Here is a 23,361-nt window from a genome sequence, read left to right as displayed (position 1 = left end):
ATTGTGGTCTTTATTATTATTATAGGATGGTTTTTATCTTCTTTGCTTGATTTAGAATAGTAGTTTCTTTAAGTTGTTCTATTTAGCAAGATAGTAGTGGGTTTATGTTTTGCTTTAAGCCTTTGTAACTACTATTGACCTTATGTCTCTGATAGGTTTAGTGCGTGATTTCTTATTAAAAAAAAAATGCAGGCAAGACAAGCTATTAGCTCTAAGGTTATAGCAATAGGGGACTAGGGGTAGAAGGTAATTTTTTTCGGGGTTAAATTTCTATTTTCATTTTTTTATTGAACAGTTTTATTGTTTTAACTGCCATTAGTAATGTTATTGTCATTGATGATGATTATTAGTTTGGGAGAAATTATGTGTGATTTTTTTATTATGGAGAATAGGGTATGACTTTAAAGGTTATTGTTATTACTTCTAATCAAGTACAAAAATTGCACCAAGGACTCCATGGAGCTACTGCTACTACTGCCTAAGATTTTCAAAAGTTGTTTTCAAAAAGTTGTTTTTTTTTTTACTCAATTTATAGGATTGCAGGGATTTTATATATTAAGACAAAGTTCATTGAGATATTACTTATCAATTTTAAGTTCTTTTATAATTTTTTAACAAAGACTTTGTTTTATATCAATGAGCGTTTTTGACATATATATTTTTGCTCATTATGTTAGCCAATTCTGTTATATTAAGATTTGTAATTATCTAAATTGTGGTGAAGCTGTGTTGATTTTTCTGTTTTGAAAAAAAAATTGATTTGATCAGACTTAGACAATACTCATGAAAGGCAAGAGAGTTAGTTAATTAGTACAGAAATTATACTATATAAAATAAAATAAAAAATTGTCTCTTTTCAGGTGAAGTATCTTTTCATTTTTTATTTATGTTCTCTCTTAACAAATATCTTTTTAAGCATTTATAATATTCAAACATAGAGAAAACATTCACACCCTAATTTATTAATCTTCTATTCAATTTTATCAAGTTAAAATCTTCCTTTTTCATAAAATCTTAGAGCATTGCCTAGAATAGCAATTAACTGAATTTAACGCCATGTGTGATGTGTTTAATAAGTAACAAATTTTTGAGAGATATTTTTTAGTATGTTATTTTTTTATTTAATATTATAACGGATAAATAAAGAACAAATTATTTTTGTACGTAAAAATTATACAAAATAAATTAATTATTATTTTTAAAATCATATACTAAATTTGATTAATTCGTTTATAATGTTTAATTTCATTAAAAATATAAAAATCACATTATATCACTCAATAACCTATTAAAATTACAAACAATTCAAAGTCTCAAATAGTCTCAATCATATTTCATTGATGGGTCACTTTTACAACATTTAAGAATAAATAATAAAAGAAAAAATAAAAAAAAAGAAATAAAAGGTAAAGGAAGTCTATCAAAAAGTCTATTGCTCATATTTGTATTTTTTTTTGGTGACTCACTCATCTGTATTTGAGAAGAATATAAAATTATTGTTCTGTAAAATGCAATAATTTTTAAAAAATTTTACCAAATTATTTTGTTTACAAATAAAATGAAAAATTATCCCGTTAAGACACCATAAATTTTAGAAAAAGTATTCAAATTATGATATTTTAGAGTTAATGTGTTTATTTTTTTTGAGATAATATAAATTATATATTTTTTAATAAAAGAACAATTAAATTTTTTTGAATTAAATTGAATAAAAAAATTTAACTAATAGATATTTTTTACCCGTGCGTTGCGCGAGTTTTCTGCTAGTTGGCTACATACACGAGCACAATAATAAATATAAAAGTTGTTATTTTTATTGATACAATAATAAATTATCAAAAATAAATAGCTAAATTATAATATTTGGACATTAAATGATTAAAAATTAAAATAATAAAATTAGAACAAAAGCTCGGGTATAGCAGGGATTAGGCAAGTTGAAAAAGCCTCCCTCCATTGTCCAAACACAAAATAATATTTATTCATTCTGTCACAGTGCCTCTATTCTTATCTAACACCACCCACAATTTCTCAAACCACATCTCTTTTTCTTTCCCACCGCTTGCGTCCAAATATCTCTCTAATTTCCAACTCCTCTTCACTTTCTACATTCGCTAACTACCATGCCACAGGTTGATTTGGAAACACTCGTTTCAGCCTGCGCCGGCGGGTCCACCGACCGCAAAATCACCTGCGAGTCTCTAGCCCCCGCCGACGAAGACGCCGACGCCCATATTTATCCTCCGGAGCCTCACCCTGATTCGCCGCCGGAGTCATTTTGGCTCTCCAGAGACGAAGAATACGACTGGTGGGACCGCAACGCCGTCTATGAGCGCAAGGATTCCACAAAAGGAAACTCAAACTCCAATTCCAATTCCACCAACCTGAATCCTAACTTCAACGCCAACAACACCAACTCCAACTCGCAGAGATTCTCTCTTAACATCAAATCCAAGGCAGCAATCATTGGCCTTCCGAAGCCTCAGAAACCTACCTTCGTCGACTCCAAGCACCGTCGCAACCACAAGTTAGGAAACTCCGGGCTGTTTCCAAAGCGGAGCTCCTCCGTCGCTAAATCGGAGTCATCGCTCAACGAACCATCGTCGCCCAAGGTGTCTTGCATGGGAAGGGTTAGATCCAAGCGCGATCGTAATCGAAGGTTGAGAAACTCCCGGAGATCCTCCTCCGTCGCCGAAAACGAGAAACCGGCCAGAACACGCAAAAAACTCGGTTTCTTCGAGAGTTTCCGCGCAATTTTCCGCACCGGTCGAAGAGATAAACCAGACAGAAAAACCGGTTCTTTTCCGGGTGCGGATTCATCCGCGGAGAATAGCACGGTTATTGAGGCGTCGTCAAAGGCGCGGCCACGGCGTAGCACGGGGAGCATGACTGACGCGTCGTTTGCGGAGTCAGTCACGCGAAATAGCGTGTCGGAGGGTGAACCGCCTGGGTTGGGAGGAATGATGCGGTTCGCGTCAGGAAGGAGGTCCGAGTCGTGGGTAGCAGGTGAGCCCGAGATCCACGTGGCGCAGTAATATTGGTCAAGGTAAAACTGCTTCCACGATGGCTACGACGAAGTGGGCCCCACCTATCGCCCCTGGCTGCAAGCAATCGATAAAAAAAATCTCGCGCGAGTCAGTGTTTGTGGGGACCGCAATTTGAATAGTCCGTTTGGATGGGTGATGTGACACGTTGAATAATGAACAGAACGTGTATGGAGGGTTGAGGCAAGGTGAGTCTTTTTTTATTGACGTGATTGATTTTGGTTTTGTTGGTGTCTTCATCACTGTATATTAGCAACTGAGCTATGTAAATAATTAAATATACCAGTCATGGGTGTGTTGTGCCTTTCTTATCTGAAGTGAGGAGCTGTGTAAATTTTCTATTTCAATAATGATCTCACTGTTACTTTAAGTGCATGTTTATTTATGCCTGATTTCCTGTGCTTTCAATTAAAGGAAATCATCATCAGGCATGATAATGTTAGTAATAACTTGAACTGAAGCTATGCAGATAGAGAATTGCCATGAATCAATGGATTACACATAACAGACATTCGGAAGATTCAATATTATGCCCGAGTGTTTTAAGCCATCCTTTTCTTTTTTGGTGAACTTTTAAGCCATCCTTTAAATCATAATACAATAATGTAACTTTTACTCGTCTAGAAACCCAGAAAGATTATCGCAGAAATAAATGAAAAAGGCGTAACTTTTCTTATGGGAAATGTCTAATACTAGATTATTAGTGTACGTTTGAACGAGCTTTTGTTAAATTGAATTTTTTTTAAATAAATAAAATAAATAATTTATAGGGCAAAAACCAGAAATAAACCAAGGGTGGAAAGAATTTACATGAATAAGTCAAACTGAAAATTATTTCACGAATGAGCCAAAGTACAATACTATATAATTCGAACCAGTTTGGTTCGAACTACAATAATACATAATTCGAACCAAGGAAGCTCGAATAATGATGGAACTCGTGATGAACGTAATTCAAACATATATGGTTCGAACTATCGAACTAAAATTGCATATAATTCGAACTAGGAGAGTTCGAATTACACTTTTGGACGCTTCACCAAGTAATTCGAACCTAGTTGGTTCGAATTAGTCAAAGTTTGTCTCGAATAGTAATTCGAACTAGACTGGTTCGAATTACACAGGACTCCGTTATATAAGGAGTTCAAATCAGCCTCATTCCAATCAATTTTCTATCCTCATACCCCACCAAATCCTAGAGAAAATGACCCAAATTTGATCCGACAAAGACTCGAACAGAATACTCAGCCGATGGGGGACAATCCGGAAAGGCTATATCGGTTGGACGTAGTTGCTCATATAGCCGGGGTCATCAACGACAAGGTTAGTAGATAGAAAACTTTGTGCTAGCGGTTTATCTGAGTTAGTGGTTTTGCATGCTGTTTTAGTTGGTGATTTAGTTAGTGGTTTATGTTAGTGGTTTTATGTTAGTGGTTTTGTATGCAGTTTTGTTGATGGTTTATGTTGGAGGTTTTATTTTGGTGGTATTCGAAGTGGTTTATTATGTGATTTTGTGTGCGGTTTATGATAGTGGTTTTGCATGTGGTTTTCGTAAGTGAATTTGTATGCGGTTTATGTTAGCGGTTTGAGCATGTGGTTTTGCAACTGGTTTGTTATATTGTTTTTGCATGTAGATTCTATTAGTGGGGCCCATTAGTGGTTTTTGGTGTTGGTTTTTTTGTCACTGGTTTTCTACATGGTTCTAATAATGCGATGCATGTAATGTGCAGCCACAGCGATGCATCAGGAGCATGCGACGGCAGCAGGGCATGCGACTCGATGAGCGGTATGTTCCATACTTGCAGATGGCCAGATTATACCATCTTGCGAGGTTCGACGATAGATGGTTCTAGTTAGATGAGCCCCTTGTCAGTGCCTTCGTCGAGCGGTGGCGTCCGGAGACGCACACCTTCCATATGCCGTTCAGAGAGTGCACTATCACACTTCAGGACGTGGCGTACCAGTTGGGGTTGCCAGTGGATGGGCATTATGTCAGTGGTTGCCTTACAGATTTTCAGATATACATCCAGGGTGGCCGTCCAGCTTGGGTGTGGTTCCAGGAGTTGCTTGGAGTGATTCCTCCTCCGAGCCAGGTTTAGAAGTTCGCAGTAAACTGTACCTGGTTCCAGGAGACTTTTGGAGAGTGCCCTAAGGGAGCCGATGAGGAGACTGTGCGACGCTTTGCTCGTGCCTACATCATGATATTGTTGGGCACTCAGCTGTTTTTCGACAAGTCCGGGAACCGCATTCACATCAGATGGCTTCCCTACGTAGCTAGGCTTGAGGAGATGGGGACCTACAGCTGGGGGTCTGCAGTACTGGCATGGTTGTACCGGTGCATGTGCCGAGTGGCGAACAAACATGTGGTCAAGTTAGCGGGCCCACTTCAGCTACTTCAGTCCTGGAACTTCTGGCGCTTTCCTAGGTTTAGGCTTACTGGGTATGATACGTGCAGCTGGCCGTTGGCCTCGAGGTACTTTAGTCAAGCTTCTCTATTTCAATTTAACAATATCTAAGATCATGTACGCTTCTAATGTATTACAAATCTGTCACACATCTAATTAGCCATAACACCTATGTGAGTTGCAGGTGGTCAGGTTACAGCCCTTCCGGTAGCGAGAAGGGTCCTAGAGTGTAGATGTGGAGACTGAGGATAGACATGTTACAGGACAGGGATGTGAGTATACTACTGCCTAAGTTTATTTAGTTAACCAAACATTATGAGGTTGGTGCATGAGTTGGCTTGACAATGTTTAGTTCTTTGTGCAGTTTATCTGGATGCCGTATAGCTTGCCCGAGGTACTGCAGGTTGTGCATCCAGAGGCATTGGAGTCTCGGCATACGACGTTCTGGCGATCTGTGATGTCACTGATATACTTTGCCGTCATAGAGTGGCATCAGATAGATATGGTTCTACCACAGTTCGGTGGAGTCCAGCCCCGTCCGCATCCCGCCCTGAACATCGACTTTCTGATGTCAAAGGACGGCAGAGGCGGTGATTGTTGGTTCCCGTATGCTTTGCAGTCATGGCATCTCCATTGGGTGGCCCGTGCGGACCACGTGCTCAGGTTCGATGTTGTTGCAGACCCTGAACCATCACATGAGTTCCTGGAGTGGTGGAGTTAGCATGGAAAGAGGTTATTGTCTCTAGAGATGTACTTGGGTGATCCGAGAGCCGTTCCTATTCCTGTGGAGGCGTCACAGAGGGGTGCTGGACGAGTTCCTGACATGGATCGTGTTGACGACGTGCCAGACAGGCGTCGGGTCGAGAGGAGAGTTCGTCTGGCGACACGACGGAGCTAGCGTGAGTGGAGGTGGCTAGACCAGGCTATGGACGAGGCTGACGGGGGCGGTCGACATGGAGGTGAACGATGAGGGCATGGAGGGAAATGGAGAGGGCATGCTGCGGCGACCAAGCACGGTGATCATGGTGACGACGATAACGACAATCAGCACGGGCCCGTTGGGGGGTTGCTGCAGGGCATGTGGCAGTTGGTGGTGTTAGTCCCCATGATGGCGGATATGGAGGCGAGTGGTATGGGTCAGGTATGGGTGACGGGGCTGACTCTGGTGATGGTGGACTTGGTTCGGGGCCGCTTGGAGATTACTTCGTTGGTGTACTAGCCCATAACTAGACCCTTCAAGAGAGTATGCCATGGGTTAGTCCGGGGTCGATGTTTTCAGAATTCCTTGCATTAGATGGGCTTGATGCGGACTTCGGCGGGTCACACTTTCTAGACGAGATTACTGCCATCATGCAGGAGGATGTGGCGGCCCGTAGGCGTGGTCAGAACTCTGGCACACAGGCACCTTTAGATGTTGATGTGAACGAGCCTCCTACGATGCCTGTTGCTGACCATTTTGCATTGGGGGGTACCCCTCCTTTCGCATACACTGCTACGTCACATTCAGTTGCCGGGCCATCTGTGGCACCCGTCCAGCCTAGGCCACCTGCACAGCCTGCCCCGGATGATGAGGAGGATGAGATCGAGGACGAGGAGCCGCTTATCCACAGAGGTCAGAGGACACGGGTACCCTGTCGTTGCTTCACCGGCTTGCATCTGTTTAGATGATTCATGTGTCATGTATGTTGTTTGTTCATGTTCATTGTTGTATGTTAGCCAGTTTTACTTTTGTCGTTGATGTACACTGACGATCGAATATGTAGGTTGCTTATTTATGTTTCAGTTTGTTGCTCCGAATCATGATATTGTACTTTGAAAACGGCTGTTTAGTTATTATTTCAGTGACTACCATAGTTTCCGCATCATGTATCAATTTAATATGTAGATTTATTTATTGCCGTTTGCATTCATTTGACTTGTTGTTCAAAACTCCGGAAACAGAACATATTCATTAATTAATGCACCATGCACAGTACAACGCATTAACATTAACAAAATAAATGACTTATCAACTACAAGTTCGAAAAGCCGTAACAGTGGAATATAAACGCGAGAGTTAAATAAACTAAGTACCAAACCTAAGAATACACCTACTCATGGCCCCCTGAGTGTGCTGCTCCTTCGACCTGTGGGCAACTCCGACGTGTGTGTCCGGGTTGACGACAGAGGCCACATCTCTTTGGCCGGTTCGAATCTGCCTCGTCCATATTGGTCTGTATCCTAGTGGACCTCGGACGACCCTCTCTTGCACGCCTCTTGTTAGGGTCCGGGATCACAGTCGGCCCGTCATATGGTGGCCAGAAACCCTCCAAAATAGGAGGTGTGAATCCCATCCGATACACACTGAACACTGAACTAAGACGATACACCGGTGGACGTAAGCGGCCCAGTTAACCCGTGAGTAGGCACAGCATGCCAGTGCGTGCGGACACAGGAAATGAAGTGCCTGGAAGGATACGCAGTCACATGTCTGATTTGCAAGCGAGCACAACAAAGTCACCGTGAAGCACCTCGCCATCTTCAAGTTGGCCTCAATACACTTCACTAAGTGCTGACTGAATTCTTGTCCGGTTCCCAGCTGGGCCTCAGCCTCTCTCCCCTTGCGAACAAATAGTTTGGCAAGCCTTCCATATGTTGCCTTCACCAGCGAGCACACAGGGAGGTTTCTGACACTCTTGAGAATTGAGTTCATACATTCAGAGATATTCGTCGTCATGTGCCCGAATCTCCGCCCCTCATCACAATGCTGAGTCCACAAGGAATACACTATCTGATTCGCCCACTCACACATCGCCGGGTCTTCAGTTCGCAGAATATCAAACCAGTAATCAAACTCTACCTCGGTCTTTGCGTATGCCGTGTTGACAAGAAGCCTCCGTTTGTCTTTGCCCTTGAAGGTTAGGGTGAAATTTGCCGCTACATGTCGAATGCAGAATGTTCGGTACGCAGATGGAGGTAACCAGCCTCCGTCGGGAGCCTCAAGCTCGGCCTTGATGCCGTTATGCATGTCCGATATAACCAGCAGACCCAGCTGCGGTGTCACGTGCTGACGCAGATGGGAGAGAAAGAATGACCAAGACTCAGCATTCTCACCCTCGACTAGTGCGAATGCAACATGGAGTATGTTGGAGTTCCCGTCCTGTGCAATCGCTACAAGCAACGTTCTCCCATACTTGCCATATAGATGGGTGCCGTCAATACTAACCAGCAACTTGCAATGACAGAATGCCTTGATACACGGTGGAAACGTCCAGAACAGTCTATGAAAATAAGCTTGAGACTCGTCCAGCTGTCTACCAACTCGAACAGGGCTCGTCCTAAGGACTGCAACAGTACCAGGCATCGTCAACTGGACTCCCAACACCCACCTGGGGACCTCGTTGTACGACTCATCCCAGTCACCATAGGTGTGCGGCCGTGGCATTTAGGAGCACCTTGATGCTGACGGATGCATCAGCCCTAACTATTGGTATAATGAATGCCAATATCACATGATAATCCAAACTCCTGTGGTCGCTGGAAATGGAGGTGGCAAGACAGGTATGAGGTCCATTGTACCATTTGACCTCCCAAATGCCCTTGCACTGCCGGAGACTCAGCCGAATCAACCATGTGCACCCATTCCCGAACTCAGAACACTTGCCCACATACCGGCGATAGTCAGACTCCACTACCTTGTACTGTACCCCTCGGCGGATGCTGTAAGTCTTCACACTTAACAGGGCCTCATCTTTATCCTAAAATTGCTGACCAACCTGGAACTCTGTCAGACCAGCAATCCCTTATGCATTTCTAGCTCCAAATCCAACAGGCTTTCCAGGAACCCCCTCTTGCCTCATGGCATCCAAGTCCAAAGAGAAAAAATGTGGTGGATACTACTGTGTGGCAGAGCTAGAACCACCTCCCGCCCTGGCAGACTCACTGACTCCAATATCATCACCACTGTCATCATCAATCATATTTGGCTCAACATCATCGTCCTTTGGATCACCCAACAATCCCTCTCCAACCCCAGGCGGTGCAACACACTGTAAAGAGGTTGGCAGAAATTCCCCTGTTGCAACCTCGTTGCCCTACACTGTCATTGAGATCAACAGCAAACGAAGGGGAGGCGACAGGTTGGACGGGTGGCTCGTATGCAAGGACGGAAGAAGAAACAACGGCAGGTCTGGAGCTAGAACCGGCTGCCGTGGCTAAAGTGGTGGTATTCCGGTTCAAGACCCCTGAGCGGGATACCACATCAACCAACTTTGCCAACAGTTCTGGTGTCCTCACTTCTGGAAACTGTCGGCGACAATGAAACATGACCTGCAAGTCCTCATCACTCCCGATCGTGAAACAACCATACTTCACGGTTTCCTGGAGCACCGTGATTGGAATGCGATAGAAAAACTTCTTAACTTGCTTCACACCTTCCAGACCAAGTTTCAACAGTACAGACCTAACAAGGTCATTATAGCTCGTCGTAGGCCTCACGATAATACAGAGAGGATCCTTATCGGTGAACTTCACACCGAAACGAGTTTTTCTCTTAATCGATCCTCTGTGGTGAACCAACACTACAAAACTCTCCTCACTAGCCATCTTACATCCTCTAATGAAAGTAACTCATGTTTACAACCATATATATACATGTCTGGTGCTCACTAATTCGAACCAGCCTAGTTCGAAATATGGTTTGTGTAATACGAACTAACCTGGTTCGAATTACTTATGGAAGCTTCCACTTATATAATTCGAACACATCTAGTTCGAATTATGTATGTTTTAAGTTCGAACCAAGCTGGTTCGAATTAGTGTGAATTTTGCCAAGTAATTCGAGCTGATTCAGTTCGAATTATATACAAATGCAATTCGAACTAAGCTAGTTCGAATTGCATAGAGAAGTGCTTTGGTTGATTGATGAAGCAATTTTCAACTTGGCGGATTCACGTAATTTCTGGCTTCCCTTGGCTTATTTCTATTTTTGCCCTAATTTATAGTATTTTTATTAAAATATATCGTATCTCTTATTTGTTTACAAGGTAAACAAAATAAAGTACGAAACAAGAGACATGTATTTTTCATTTACAATGCAAACGAGATACGTATAGTATTATTTTATTTATACGGTAAATGAGATACATGAATAATTATGAAGTTTATAGTGCAAAAGAGATACGTAACGACAAATTTTCAGTAGCTATAAAGGGATGTACAATTTTTTGTATTCTTCACAAATATTTCACTACTTCTCTACTTTTTTTTTCTTTCGAAAATAAGCCAAAATATCTGGTAGTAGTGGATATTTGGTTGTAAATGTGTATCTCAATTGCCATATGAGAAATAGTGATAATGAGGTGATATTTGAGTGTGATAATCCCATTCTGTTGTGTACCCGACGAGTAAGTTTTTGTCCGAGCTAAAAATTCTTATATTGAGTAGCATCGGTGGTAGCGAGAGAAAATAAATCGGAAAGGTGGGGTATATGTTGCTAGCACCAATGGAAAATAGAGATTTTCGGTTTCGTCTATTTTGCCTCCATGGCGACGAGAATGTGCGCCTAATGTTTGACATCCATAGAAAAATCATGGTAGAACAAGTGATGGAACCTTTTGCGGAGGTTGATGATGTCGGTGGCGGTAGATCTGGGCAGCTGGACTTTGTGCAGGATGACCCACCACTCGCACCACCACCACTACACATTACTAGTCTAGTGGAAGACATGGATATTGATGGTGAGGACTCAGACGAGAAGTATGTTGTGGATAGCAACGAGAGCAATTCTTCTGAAGATGATGACAAGGAGGAGTTTGTACCGGAGACCCCGGTCGAACCATCACTTCGGTATCTTCTGCCTGCCTGTCCCGCACCCAATTCCGGCCTTATCATCTGTACTCAGTCACTATCATACATTGGATCTAGACGTGATGCAAGAGAAAAAACTATTTTTTAACACGGGTGAAGACGATTACAACTTAGACGGTGTGGAGTTTCGGGTTAGCCATAAATTCAAAAGCAGAGATGCAAAAATGTATGGTGTGAAGAATTACAGCATTTGCAGAAGTGTTGCATACTGAGTTGTGGAGTCAGATTGATTAAAAGTACCATGTGCATTGCTGACAATATGAAGTAGGCTACCCTTGGAGTTTCTATGTTGCTCTCCAATAGAATCTTGTATATCGGTAAGTTCAAGTTTAATTGTATTATATATTCTCAATTATCATTGTTATGCTTGCTGTACATGTCAACCACGGTTGTTCTATTTCGTTAAGGAGGTGCGTAAGGTGGGAGGAGTGCACACATATTTAGCACCCACCATATCTCATGACCACCGACAGTTGGACAGTGATCTCATCTGTCATGTCATCCTCCCGTTGATACAATCTAGCCCGTTCAAATCCTCATACAAAAAGATCTGGATGACAAATCAAAAAGTAATTGCACAGATATACAGTGATTGGGAGGAGTCATATAATAAGATGTTGAGGTTGCTACAAGCACTGTAGAGTTGTTGTCCCGGAATGATATGTAAGATTAGTATTGTACTGTACTATGATGGGCACCTTATGGTGTGTGATTATAGCATGTTTGATAAGGTATTTTGGGACTTTCCTACCTGTGTGGAGGCTTTCAAGCATTGCAAGCCATTTGTCTTTGTTGATGGCATGCATATATATGGCAAATATGGTGGTGTTTTGCTTCTTACAATGGCACAAAACGATAACAGGAATATCCTTTTTGTAGCCTTTGCAATTGTTGAGTCTGAGACGACGGAGTCATGGTCTTTCTTCCTTACCAATCTGAGGCGACACGTCACCCCACAGAAAGGCTTGTTGATTATTTCTGATATATCCTAGGAGATCCAAGCTGCACTGAGAGCTGACAATAGTGGTTGGCATCCTCCTAGAGCATTTCATGCTTACTGTGTCTAGCACATGACAGAGAACTTTATGTCTCCTTTTCAAGTTTGCCAAGAGAAAGTGGTATCTCATAAATTCTGCTTACAATTTAAGTAAGGCTGGGTATGAGTGGTACATGGATGCATTAAGAGGTTTGTCGCAGGAAATGGCAGACTAGGCTGGTAGATTAAACATACATGCAAGGGTCTTTCTATATTTGCTTAACGGCTGACACGTGTGATTGTGGCCATTTTCAGTCACTCTATTTCCCATATCCTTAAGCACTTGCCGCTTGTGCTTTCGTGAGTGTTGTATGGGGTCTATACGTCTAGTTAGTATACATACAACAGGTTGTATTCAAGGTGTATGAGGTAGAGTTTTTTCCGATACCAGATGAGAAGTTTTGGCCGGAGTGGTATGGGACACCGCTTCGGCCTAACACTGCCATGCACAATAAGTCTACTAGCAGACCTATTTTCACCAGGTTTTGTAATGAGATGGACGAGGGTGAGTGCCAAGAAAAAACGTGTGGTCTTTGTAGACAAACCGGTCACACCCGAAAAGGTTGTCCGAACTAGCTGACGGACGAGGCATAGTTTACGATTGCTACTTTGTATGTGTATATTGAGGTTGTTGTTTGGGTAGTTCATGTTGGATTGTGTGATTCATGTCATGGTTTACTTTGTTATATTTTCATTAAGCATATTTTGTACTCAAATTTTATGCGATTTAAGTTATCCATGAAAATGGTATTTATGTTGGACTTGAATTCTAAAGCTTAAACCACAACACATAACCACATTTACATCAAACATGCACAGGACAAGTCTTATAACATGGATATAAGAAGATCATAAATAGCGTACCAAAATATAACATAAATAGTGTTCTAAAATACAACATGGATAGTGTGTCAAAATACATCAATGGAAACATATGGAATAACAAAATACAAAAATAATAATGATGTCATCAGTGGTGATCACTCGGAAAATGCAGTCGATGTCTGGTGCCACATGGTGGAGGCTGTGCCTATTGCTGAGGTCTGCTAGGACGTGAGTCCACAGGAGGCTATGGGTGATAAGAGGGCTCTTGTGGCTTATGAGGTGGTTGTGATGGGAGTGGATGATGTGGGATACTATAACTCTCCGAGTGGGTCACTGGCTGATACCGAGGTAGGTAAGGTGGAGCAACATGTGGTGCAGACATCGGTTGGAATGCCATTATCAATAGACTATAATCTATCGAAGGCAGTGTCACATACTGAGCACCAGGTCAAAAGTGTGTGTCGTATGAAGTGCTAGAACCCGGAAAAATGTATGAAACCCAAACAGTAGTGGACATAAGGGCAAACGAATGCTGTTGTGGCTGACCTATGCTCTGCTCCCTACCTGTGCGAAACTGCTCCGCAATGTGCTGCATGGTAAGCTAGTTGGTGGTATGAATATGGAAAGCATCCTTGATCTCTATCTTGTCAACCATCGATGCCTCCTAATGACTACTGGATGCACCGAGGTCATGCCAACCAGGAGGGCAACATCCCAATTATAATGACCTAACTTTCAGTACGTCATGATCGTACTAAAAGTAAGGCATTACTAACCACTTTTTCTTTATTATCTATTTAATACCGAGCCTTTACGTTAATATCACGTTTCAATTTTTAAGAAAATTCTAGAAAAATCCATTTTTATTAATTAAACTCATATTAAAGATTTTCAAGTAATAATATTCACATAATTACTAATAATAATAAATGTTATAAAAAAGAATTCAAATGAAACTCAGATACAACTTCTATCTCTCTGTATAAAATAAAATCGTAAGTAAAAAGAGCGGGGGGACTCTATAAAAACAACTTAATTCATAAAACAAAATCCACATTCATCCATAGGTCCATACTGAGTCTTCAAGCCTGTGTTGTTGAAAGGGTAAAAAATTTTGGGGGTGAGAACAAACCACTCATTCTTTGTAGGGAATAAGAATGCCATAAAAGTAATGAATAAAATACCAATAATCATGAAACCTTTATTAAACCTTTTAAAAACTCCTTAAGTCTTACTTTAAACTATTTAGTTGTGTTTACATTAGTTACATTAGTCCTCAATTTCATTAGCTGTTCTTCAGTTACACAAATTAGATAGTTACAAACCTCAGTTTTGAGTTACCTTAATCCTTAACATACTCAGGAATCAACAAACACAAACAAGCACACATTACAAACATATAAATAATTCACAAATAACACAACACAACACAGGCACACTTAAGCAATTCATACAGATGTATATGATGAATGTCTGTCCTAAACAGGCTATGAGCTTATGTGTCGGTTTACACCCGGCAGCCTGACATTACCTAGGCGTTAGTCATAGATATGGTTTTCCATTATGTCCTTTTGTGCATACGCGTTGGTGGTTAAGAATATCACTCATTCGTGACTATCGACAGTCAGTGCAAAGCTCGACGCCAAAATATACGCATAAGGGGAAACAACGATCCTCAGTTCCTTGGTGTCCCCGAGATCAACACACAATAAAACAACAATCTTCAGTTTGTGGGCTATACCTAAGATCAACACACCATAAAACAGTGATCCTCATCTCGTGGGCTATTTCCGAGATCAAGACACAACAATTCCTGTAATTAATGATTATCAATTTGTGGATTTTCCGCATATAAAACAATTAATAGTTGTAGGTTTCTTCGAGACTAATGATTATTTAGTTTGTGAGTACTTCTCGTATTTAACCAATTATCAGTTCATGGGTTTTTCTCATAATTTAACAACTAACAATTTGTGGAATTTTTTCGCCTTTTATTATTTTTCATTATCCTTTATAAATATCAACAATTCATTTCCAGTTATCAAGTTTCAAATTCTTCAATTAAACATCTAAGGTGTAGTTCACAAAATTCTTTTTATTTAAATCCTTATATTTTATAAAAATTCGGACATACCCTCCTCTAAAAATGGACTTAAACCACCCTTACGAGTTCTCTCAATCTCAACAACTCATCAATATTTTTATCAATAATTATCAAACAAAAGATTCTCAATTAATCAGAAATTCACAAATTGCAACCTAACTTAGAAATTCTGCAGAAAACAAATTTGATGACCAAACTTCAGAAATTTACCATAAATTATATATTTAACAAATAACTCTGCAACTTTCCAGCCTAATCCTAAACATCTTAATATTCACCCCCAACTTTGTCCTACGCAATTCTAATCATGGGAAAAATAATTATAGCCTTTCAAAGTTCCTAGCCTCTTTCAAAGGTAATGCAAAAAATCAGATTTTGCACTCCAACTTTGAAAATTCATAACTAATTCCTTAAGTAATTCAAACCACTCAAACTTAAACTCTAACAACTACATTTACTCTAGTTTACCCAGCATTTAACATCATACAGTTATGTTCACTATCGAGTTACTGATTCATTTTCGAAGTTACTATTTTGTCCTAAAATTCAAGTTTCAATAAAATCGATTTAGTGATCAAACTTTAAATCCTTTAACAGATTTCAAACCCAAATCTAATTAATTATAAACCAATATTAACAACCACCATAATGTCATCAAATGAACAATTCAATAGCAACCAACTTGACATAATCATCTAAAATCAAAATTTCCAGCAATTCCAAAACCATTAGAAAACCAGTAACAATCACTGCCTCAAACCAAAATCAATCTCATCAGTTAATCACTCATAATAACAAAACAAGTCACAATCAGAGCCATAACCAAACTCAATTCATCAATTATCAAAATGACATATTTTCAATAATTTTATCATATTTCAATTTAATAAGTAATACCAAATTAATCACTATTTACAACTGCATCCAATTTCAATCATAATTCAGAATCATAATAGCTAACAATTCCCAAACATATTTCAAGTCATTCACATAAGTTAATCAATTCTTAACCATTATTAACTATTTGCAATTAACCAATAAACTTTATAAGCATTCTAAAATTAAAACGGTTAAACTTTAAAAATAAATATTCTACCTCAATGTCGCATTTAGGAGAAATCAGAGATGGAACTATTGCGGTAGCGGCTGAGCCAGCAAGAACAGTAGCTTCAACACACATCGGCATTGATAGTAGCAGCTCTAGCGATGATGGCTTCCCCCAAATGTGTAACTCGGTCGATAGCCACCATGGCAACAATGGCTTCGGCGGAGAAAGACTAAACAAAAATAGGGGGGAGCTGAGCAGGGAACAATGGCATTTTTCGACGTCAATGGCGGTGTTCCCCGATGACCAGCGGTGCGGTAGCAAGACCTCCCTCTCCTTTGTGAATTTCTCCTCCCTTTTTACGTTCACATTCCCCTTCTCTTCATAGCATCAACGATGGAGGCTTCCTTCAAAGCAGCGGCGACGACAGCTTCGTTTCGACAAGATGCGACAGCGACTAGGACTCCAGCCAGCTCTAGCGGTAACGAGAACTCCTCTTTACTCCATTGCGTCGCGTCTTCGTTCCCTTTCGTGTGCAACAGCTTCGGTCTCTTTCTCCCCCTCATCCTTGTGCTCGACGCGAGCACTCGACAGCAGGCTGACGGCATCACAGGAAGCTTCAGCGATGGCGTCGACGTCGGTGATGGCAGCAAAGCCCTAGTCGGGATGCTCTTCTTCCTTTTTTTCTCTTCTTCCTCGCAGCTCCCTCACTCTCTAAATCTCGTTTCTTTCTTTCTTTTATAAACATATTAATCACATTCTATAAAGTACAGTTTAAATTCAAATATCAATTATTTAAATTAAATTATATACATTTTTTTATCATTTTTCCATCACCAGAATCTTAATTTCAAATTATATAAAATAATCTATTATAATAAAATTACACAAAAAAATTAATTAACTTAAACTCAAAGTATTTATAAAATCAATTTAATCATTCTTAATAGATTATTTTTTAAAAATAAGAAACTCGAATTAAATCATAATTTATTCATAATAGAAGTTACTTAAATTAAATTATACAATTATTTCTTATTTTTCAATCACCGAAGTTATAATAATATAATTTCAAACAAATATCTAATTATAATAAATATTATATAAAAATCCTAATTAATTTAAACTCCAATTATTATGAAATTACATATGACTCCTAATTATTTTTAAATTCAAGATATCATAGAGTTTTTTTTAATTACTTTTAGTAAAATAGTTTTCTTAGAATAAAATTTTCAATAAATATAATAAATTTAATTTTTCAAAAACTCGGGTTGGTACACCAATCATCCCGAAATGCCTATGAGCTTGACCCTAAAGGCGGATGTGGTGGTGGAGGTGGAGGAGCGGGTGGTGGTATTGACGGAGGAGGTGGTAAGTACCCTGGTCATCTGGAATATCATTGTGCTCCTCCTGTTGGTGATACTCTGCCTCATCCTCAGACTCCATTTCCAAGTGCTCCCTGTGAGGCCTAGCCCTATCCCTCTGGCGTCCTGCAGCTCCTCCGTGCTCTCTAACACGCCTCTCTCTCCTGGTAGGCCTCTGGGTGTCCGGTCGAACCTTCTTGGCCCGCCAATGATGGATAGAGACGTCCTAGGGAAGGTCTAGGATGTCCCTCGACTGGCTGGTATAAGGTTGCAAGTCTCCCAATAAGTTCAGCAGCCTGGGATCGTCAAGCATATCTTGTCCTGACAAGTATCTAATATAGCAAGCCAGCCGATACCAATTCTAATACTCCGCGTTGACCAATAGTCTAAGCACGACTGAATGGATATCCGGTATCCCTCCTAAAATTGAGCCCTCCACCGATCGTACCACTCACGAAGCTTGGTAGGTCAGCAGACATCCTCGCCCCTTCCTGTGGTAGTAAAAAACTTGTCAATGTTAACCGGGTCTCCTGGCATTGGCTGCTTGATAAACCACTGTTTTATGGTTTACAATATGTTTAATTGTGTGGTTTTATCATGGTCTTTACCCACTTATTCATATAATTAGCATGCATTTATATTTCCTTCCTAAAATTATTACATGATTGAAAACATGCTTCTTTGGTCTTAATTTAGCTAATCTTAATCCTCTCTTATTACCATTCGATGTCTTGATCTGTGTGTTAAGTGTTTCATGCTTTATAATGCATGAATGAGTGAGAGATTGGGAAGGAAGCTTGCAAAAAAGGAAGGAACACAAGAAATTGAGGAGATGACCAGCGAGAAGTGACACGTACGCGTCAGCGACGCGACCGCACGGAAGAAAGGAATTCGTAGTGACGCGGTCGTATGGCTCATGCGACCGCGCGGATTGAAAAAGCACAAGTGACGCAGAAGCGTGGACGACGTGAACGCGTGGCAGGGAAAAATGCGAATGACGCATCCGCATGGATGACGCGATCGCTTGACGTGCGCGATCTGCAAAATTACAAAAGTCACTAGCAGAGATTTTGGGCCGTATTTCAACCCAGTTTTCGGCCCAAAAAAAGATTAAAGTTAGGGAACTTGCAGAGACTCATCATGCTTTGATAATTCACTTTTTAAGATTTAGATGTAGTTTTTAGAGAGAGAGGTTCTCTCCCCTCTCTTAGGATTAGGATTAGGATTTTTATTAGGATTATGAATATCTCTTCTGCATTACAGGTTTAATGTTCTTTGTATTTATTTATTTTCAATGTTCCATGTTTGGATTGATTTTCTTAATTAATGTTATTTGAGGTATTTCAGTTTATGATTGTTTTATTTATGAATGCTTTTAATTTAATTTAGATAGTTTCCCTTTTGGCTTTGGTTAAATAATTGGTGACTCTTGAGTTATCAAACTCATTGTTGATTGAAAATTGGAATTCTTCAATAATTAATTCGAGATCCAATAACTCTAACTTTTCCCAAGGAAAGACTGGGACTTGAGGATTCGAATTAATTCGTCCACTTAACTTACTTTCATAGTTAGAGGTTAACAAAGTGGGAGAAAAATCCAATTCTCATCACAATTGATAAGGATAACTAGGATAGGACTTCCAGTTCTTCATACCTTGCCAAGAGATTTTATGATTATTAATTTATTTTCCTTTATGTCTGTGCCCATTGCCTAAATTCCAAAACCTCCAATTTACAAAACTCATAACCAATAATAAGAACACTTCCTTGCAATTACTTGAGAAGACGACCCGAGGTTTGAATACTTCGGTTATCAATTTATTTAGGGGTTTGTTACTTGTGACAACCAAAACGTTTGCACGAAGAGATTTTTGTTGGTTTAGAAACTATATCTACAACGCGAATATTTTTATAAATTCTTTACTAGTAAAAATCCTAACGTCACTGCTCGCCATTGAACCAGTGATCCAGGTCGACATGGTAGAATTTAACTATGTTGAAGCAGATGAGGGAAACATCAAACATTCATGTCCCTCACTCCACCTCTTTCTTCAGTGTAGGGTCATCGTATGGCGTCCATAGGAACTACAATGGACATAGTGAAATAATGATCAGTGATAGGTGCTAAAAACGTTTGAGCAATTTATAGAAGTTAAACAAAAAAAGGGTAACTCGCTTATCTCATCCCAGAGTAACTGATCTAACTCTCAACGCCATCGCAGGACTCTCTGCTCGTGCTGGTCCATGCTCTGCTGTGTCATGGTAATCAACATGTGGACATTTACAAGAATAACCACGATTCAGTTAATTGTACATCATATTAAATTGCAAAAATGAAGAATAGTAAAACCAAACTAAACAATTACCTCGCAGCCATAGGGTACATGTAAACCTGTCGCTCAGGTGGACACCACTTAGGGAATCTCTGGTTTATCCAAGATACAAGCAGATGAGTGCATCCTGCGATGTCTGTGGTAGAGCAGTGTGCTGCAGAGCATAGGAAATGGTACATTCATGCTAGCACCGCAGATCTACAAGAATGAGAATGAAACATCTGAAAGTCATCTATTAGTGGAAGCCATCAGAGATGGACCTGATTATTGGGCTTATCAGTCTTCATGTAACCCCCGATCATCAATAGTATGTAACACCTCACGTACTGTTGGAGGGTGGCTGGATCATTAGTATCGGACATCTGTCGGACACGCTCCCGAAGTCATGTAAGATTCGAGGAGAAAGACTCCTTCCTCTATGCTTTCTGCTATTGGATTGCAGGAGGTCTGGCACCGAGTAGCTACTCAACTATCTCCCAAGTCTGGGTACCGTACCATGTATGGAAGTCACAAAAGCACCCATCCACTGGCTCTCCATTAGCGTGCAGTCCGAGGTGGTATGCAACGTCCTGCAGAGTGATGGTGCACTCACCCTATGGCAGGTAGAAGGTGTGGATTTCTAGACGCCAACACTCCACAAATATCGTGATCAAGGAGTTGTAAAACACAAAATTTTTGGGTGGCACCACGTCACTGAAGCCAGCCTCCCTCAGGTAGGGGACAATGGCGTCCAGTGGTGGAAGTGTGTGACTCACTCTCCTGAAGGAAGTAAGCGAAGCCTCCGGTAAACAATAAAAAACCCGAATAAAAAATGTGTAAACCTATAAAGCTATAAAAATTCAAAGTAATATATTTTACCAACAAACGTTTACATAACAAATTAATTTGAATTATAAATAAACTATTTTAACAAATAACTATAGACATTTATATTATAAATTCATTTAAATACAAATATTTACTTAAATAATTAATAACTAAATTAATAAACGTCTATATAATTTAATTTAAATAAAATTATTTAGTTAAATAATTAGTAACAACATTAATTTCCCATCTCGTTCATAAATTAGATTAAATAAAAATATTTACTTAAATAACTAACAACAAGTACACCATCAACTAAATAACTTAATTTAAGTAATAACAAATTAAAAAAATTATTTACTTGAATATTTAGTAAATTAGTATATAAACATCTTGTTACTTAAAAAAGTTTACTAAAAAATTTTAATAACCTTAATTAATAACTAAAGTAATAAACATATGCTTAATAACTTAGATTAAAGAAAGACAAACCTAAATAAACATTTAACTAACAAATCTATTTCAAAGTATGATGAACATTATATCCTATCAATTAAATCATTCCTAACAATATATTCATTCGTCTAACATATACTGCATACTACTTCTATAAAAGTACACTAAATATGGCAACACATCTATATTTTAACATAAACATAAAACAAAAAACAACATCAACCTCAAAGTCAACTGCCCCAGTAATGTCCCACGTCACGTTCATTCGGTTGATGTCTGCATCGTGATTATCGGTGCGCGCCATAATCTTGAAGTAATTCAAAAATTTGTTTAGAAAAGGAGAAAATTTGAAGAAATGGATGTAACAAGCTATAAACAGCCGCTGTGGATGAAATGCATATATATAGGCCTCGTCGAGTCTTATCTCGTTTACAATGTAAATGAAATAACACTCTACATATCTTGTTTACAATATTATTTCATTTATATTATAAATGAGATAAGAGATACAATGCATTTTGGTAAAAATATTACAAATTATTTATTTTGGTAAATAACATATTTATTTTATTTATTTAAAAAATCCGTCAAACTGGAATTTGAATAAAAGTAATTTTATAAAATTGATTTTGGGTAGAAGTAAGTTTGTGTCAACATGATTTATGTTTGGTAACATTTTGATAAAATAAATATTATTTGGATAATATTAGTTAAAATCACTTTTAGATAAATAATTACTAAAAAGGACATTTCATTAAATTATACTATTATTTTTTAAGCATATTTAATTCTTTATACGTTTTTTTAGTATGTTTTTAATATAATATTTTTTCTAGTACTCTTAGTAACTTTTTAGTACGCTATAATTTTTCACTACTATTATTATTTATGCTTAATTTTTTTCTTTAATTTACTCTACCTATTAGAATTAATAAATTATATTATAAAAAGATACACAATTATTAAAGTGTCCAATATCAAACAAAAAATTAAAAAAAATAAAAATAATAAATAAAATAATTTTATAAATAAAATAATAACATATATGAACTATGAAGAATATGATTGGTAGATGAAAATTAAAAAATACAAAAATTAGTTAATAAAATGTAAAAACTAAGATTTATTACTTTTGGTAAACCTGAGTATACAATCACTTTTGCATTTATAAAAAAGAGTAGCTAAACCAAAAATGAAAGCATTCAAAAAATTTGGACATACTTTTCCCCTTTCAAACATAAAAACAAACACACCCTGAAAAAGTTGTTCGTAATTCTTTATCTATCGAGGTCTGTTGAGTTAAGAAATTAACTAATATAATTGATGATGACAAATATTAGATTATTAGGTTAATTACCCAATTGGTTTTGATTGTTTTGATTTAGTGATGTAGGCCATAATCAATACAATAAAGCAGCCCAAATTAAATGAAATCAAAAAACAAGGTTGACGGGTTACAAAGCAATGAAAGCCCAAAGAAAAAAAACAAAGCAAGAAATCGAATGGGCTGTACTTGAGTGATAACCAACCCAAGCTCGATTTGATTTCAGCAAGCTAATCCCTCTGATGAGCGGATATTTTATACGCTTTTTGGGGGTAATTTCATGTAGATTTCAGTATGTTTTAATTAATTTTTAGTAGAATATTATTAGTTTTTAGGCAAAAATCATATTTCTGGACTTTACTATGAGTTTGTGTGTTTTTCTGTGATTTCAGGTATTTTCTGGCTGAAATTGAGGGAGCTGAGCAAAAATCTGAGTTAGGCTGAAAAAGGACTGCTGATGCTGTTGGATCCTGACCTCCCTACACTCGGGATGGATTTTTTGGAGCTACAGGAGTCCAATTGACGCGCTCTCAACGGCGTTGGAAAGTAGACATCCAGGGCTTTCCAGAAATATATAATAGTCCATACTTTGCGCGAGGATAGACGATGTAACTTGGCGTTGAACGCCAAGTTCATGCTGCTGTCTGGAGTTAAACGCCAGAAAAACGTCATGATCCGGAGTTGAACGCCCAAAACACGTCATAACCTGGAGTTTAACGCCAAGTAAAGCTTCAGCTCGTAGATAGCTTTAGTCTCAGCCCCAGCACA

General features: G+C 38.9%; 3 protein-coding genes and 1 long non-coding RNA gene across 4 annotated transcripts; 2 read left to right on the top strand and 2 right to left on the bottom strand.

Moving 5' to 3' along the window:
- Positions 1 to 1,966: 1,966 nt before the first annotated feature.
- LOC107493699 (uncharacterized) lies at positions 1,967 to 3,414 on the top strand. The gene has a single exon (XM_016114756.3). It carries the CDS (start codon positions 2,124 to 2,126, stop codon positions 3,033 to 3,035), a length of 912 nt encoding a protein of 303 aa, XP_015970242.1. The 5' UTR covers positions 1,967 to 2,123; the 3' UTR covers positions 3,036 to 3,414.
- Positions 3,415 to 4,778: 1,364 nt separating this feature from the next.
- On the top strand, positions 4,779 to 7,210 carry LOC107493704 (uncharacterized). Its single transcript, XR_008010743.1, has 3 exons — positions 4,779 to 5,517; positions 5,634 to 5,721; positions 5,814 to 7,210. It is a non-coding gene; the product is annotated as an uncharacterized LOC107493704 (long non-coding RNA).
- A 511-nt stretch (positions 7,211 to 7,721) lies between these two features.
- On the bottom strand, positions 7,722 to 8,873 carry LOC107493701 (uncharacterized). Its single transcript, XM_016114758.1, has one exon. It carries the CDS (start codon positions 8,871 to 8,873, stop codon positions 7,722 to 7,724), a length of 1,152 nt encoding a protein of 383 aa, XP_015970244.1.
- A 451-nt stretch (positions 8,874 to 9,324) lies between these two features.
- On the bottom strand, positions 9,325 to 10,033 carry LOC107493700 (uncharacterized). The gene is made up of 2 exons (XM_016114757.1): positions 9,527 to 10,033; positions 9,325 to 9,477 (listed from the first exon to the last, which is right to left on the bottom strand). The coding sequence occupies exons 1-2, from the start codon at positions 10,031 to 10,033 to the stop codon at positions 9,325 to 9,327; spliced, it is 660 nt and encodes a 219-aa protein (XP_015970243.1).
- Between the last annotated feature and the right edge of the window lie 13,328 nt (positions 10,034 to 23,361).

The sequence above is a fragment of the Arachis duranensis genome, chromosome 6 (genome assembly GCF_000817695.3).
Source record: "Arachis duranensis cultivar V14167 chromosome 6, aradu.V14167.gnm2.J7QH, whole genome shotgun sequence".
Classification (NCBI taxonomy): Eukaryota; Viridiplantae; Streptophyta; class Magnoliopsida; order Fabales; family Fabaceae; genus Arachis; species Arachis duranensis.
Note: the sequence above shows the minus strand (reverse complement) of the source record. Positions and strands in the feature narration are given on the sequence as shown.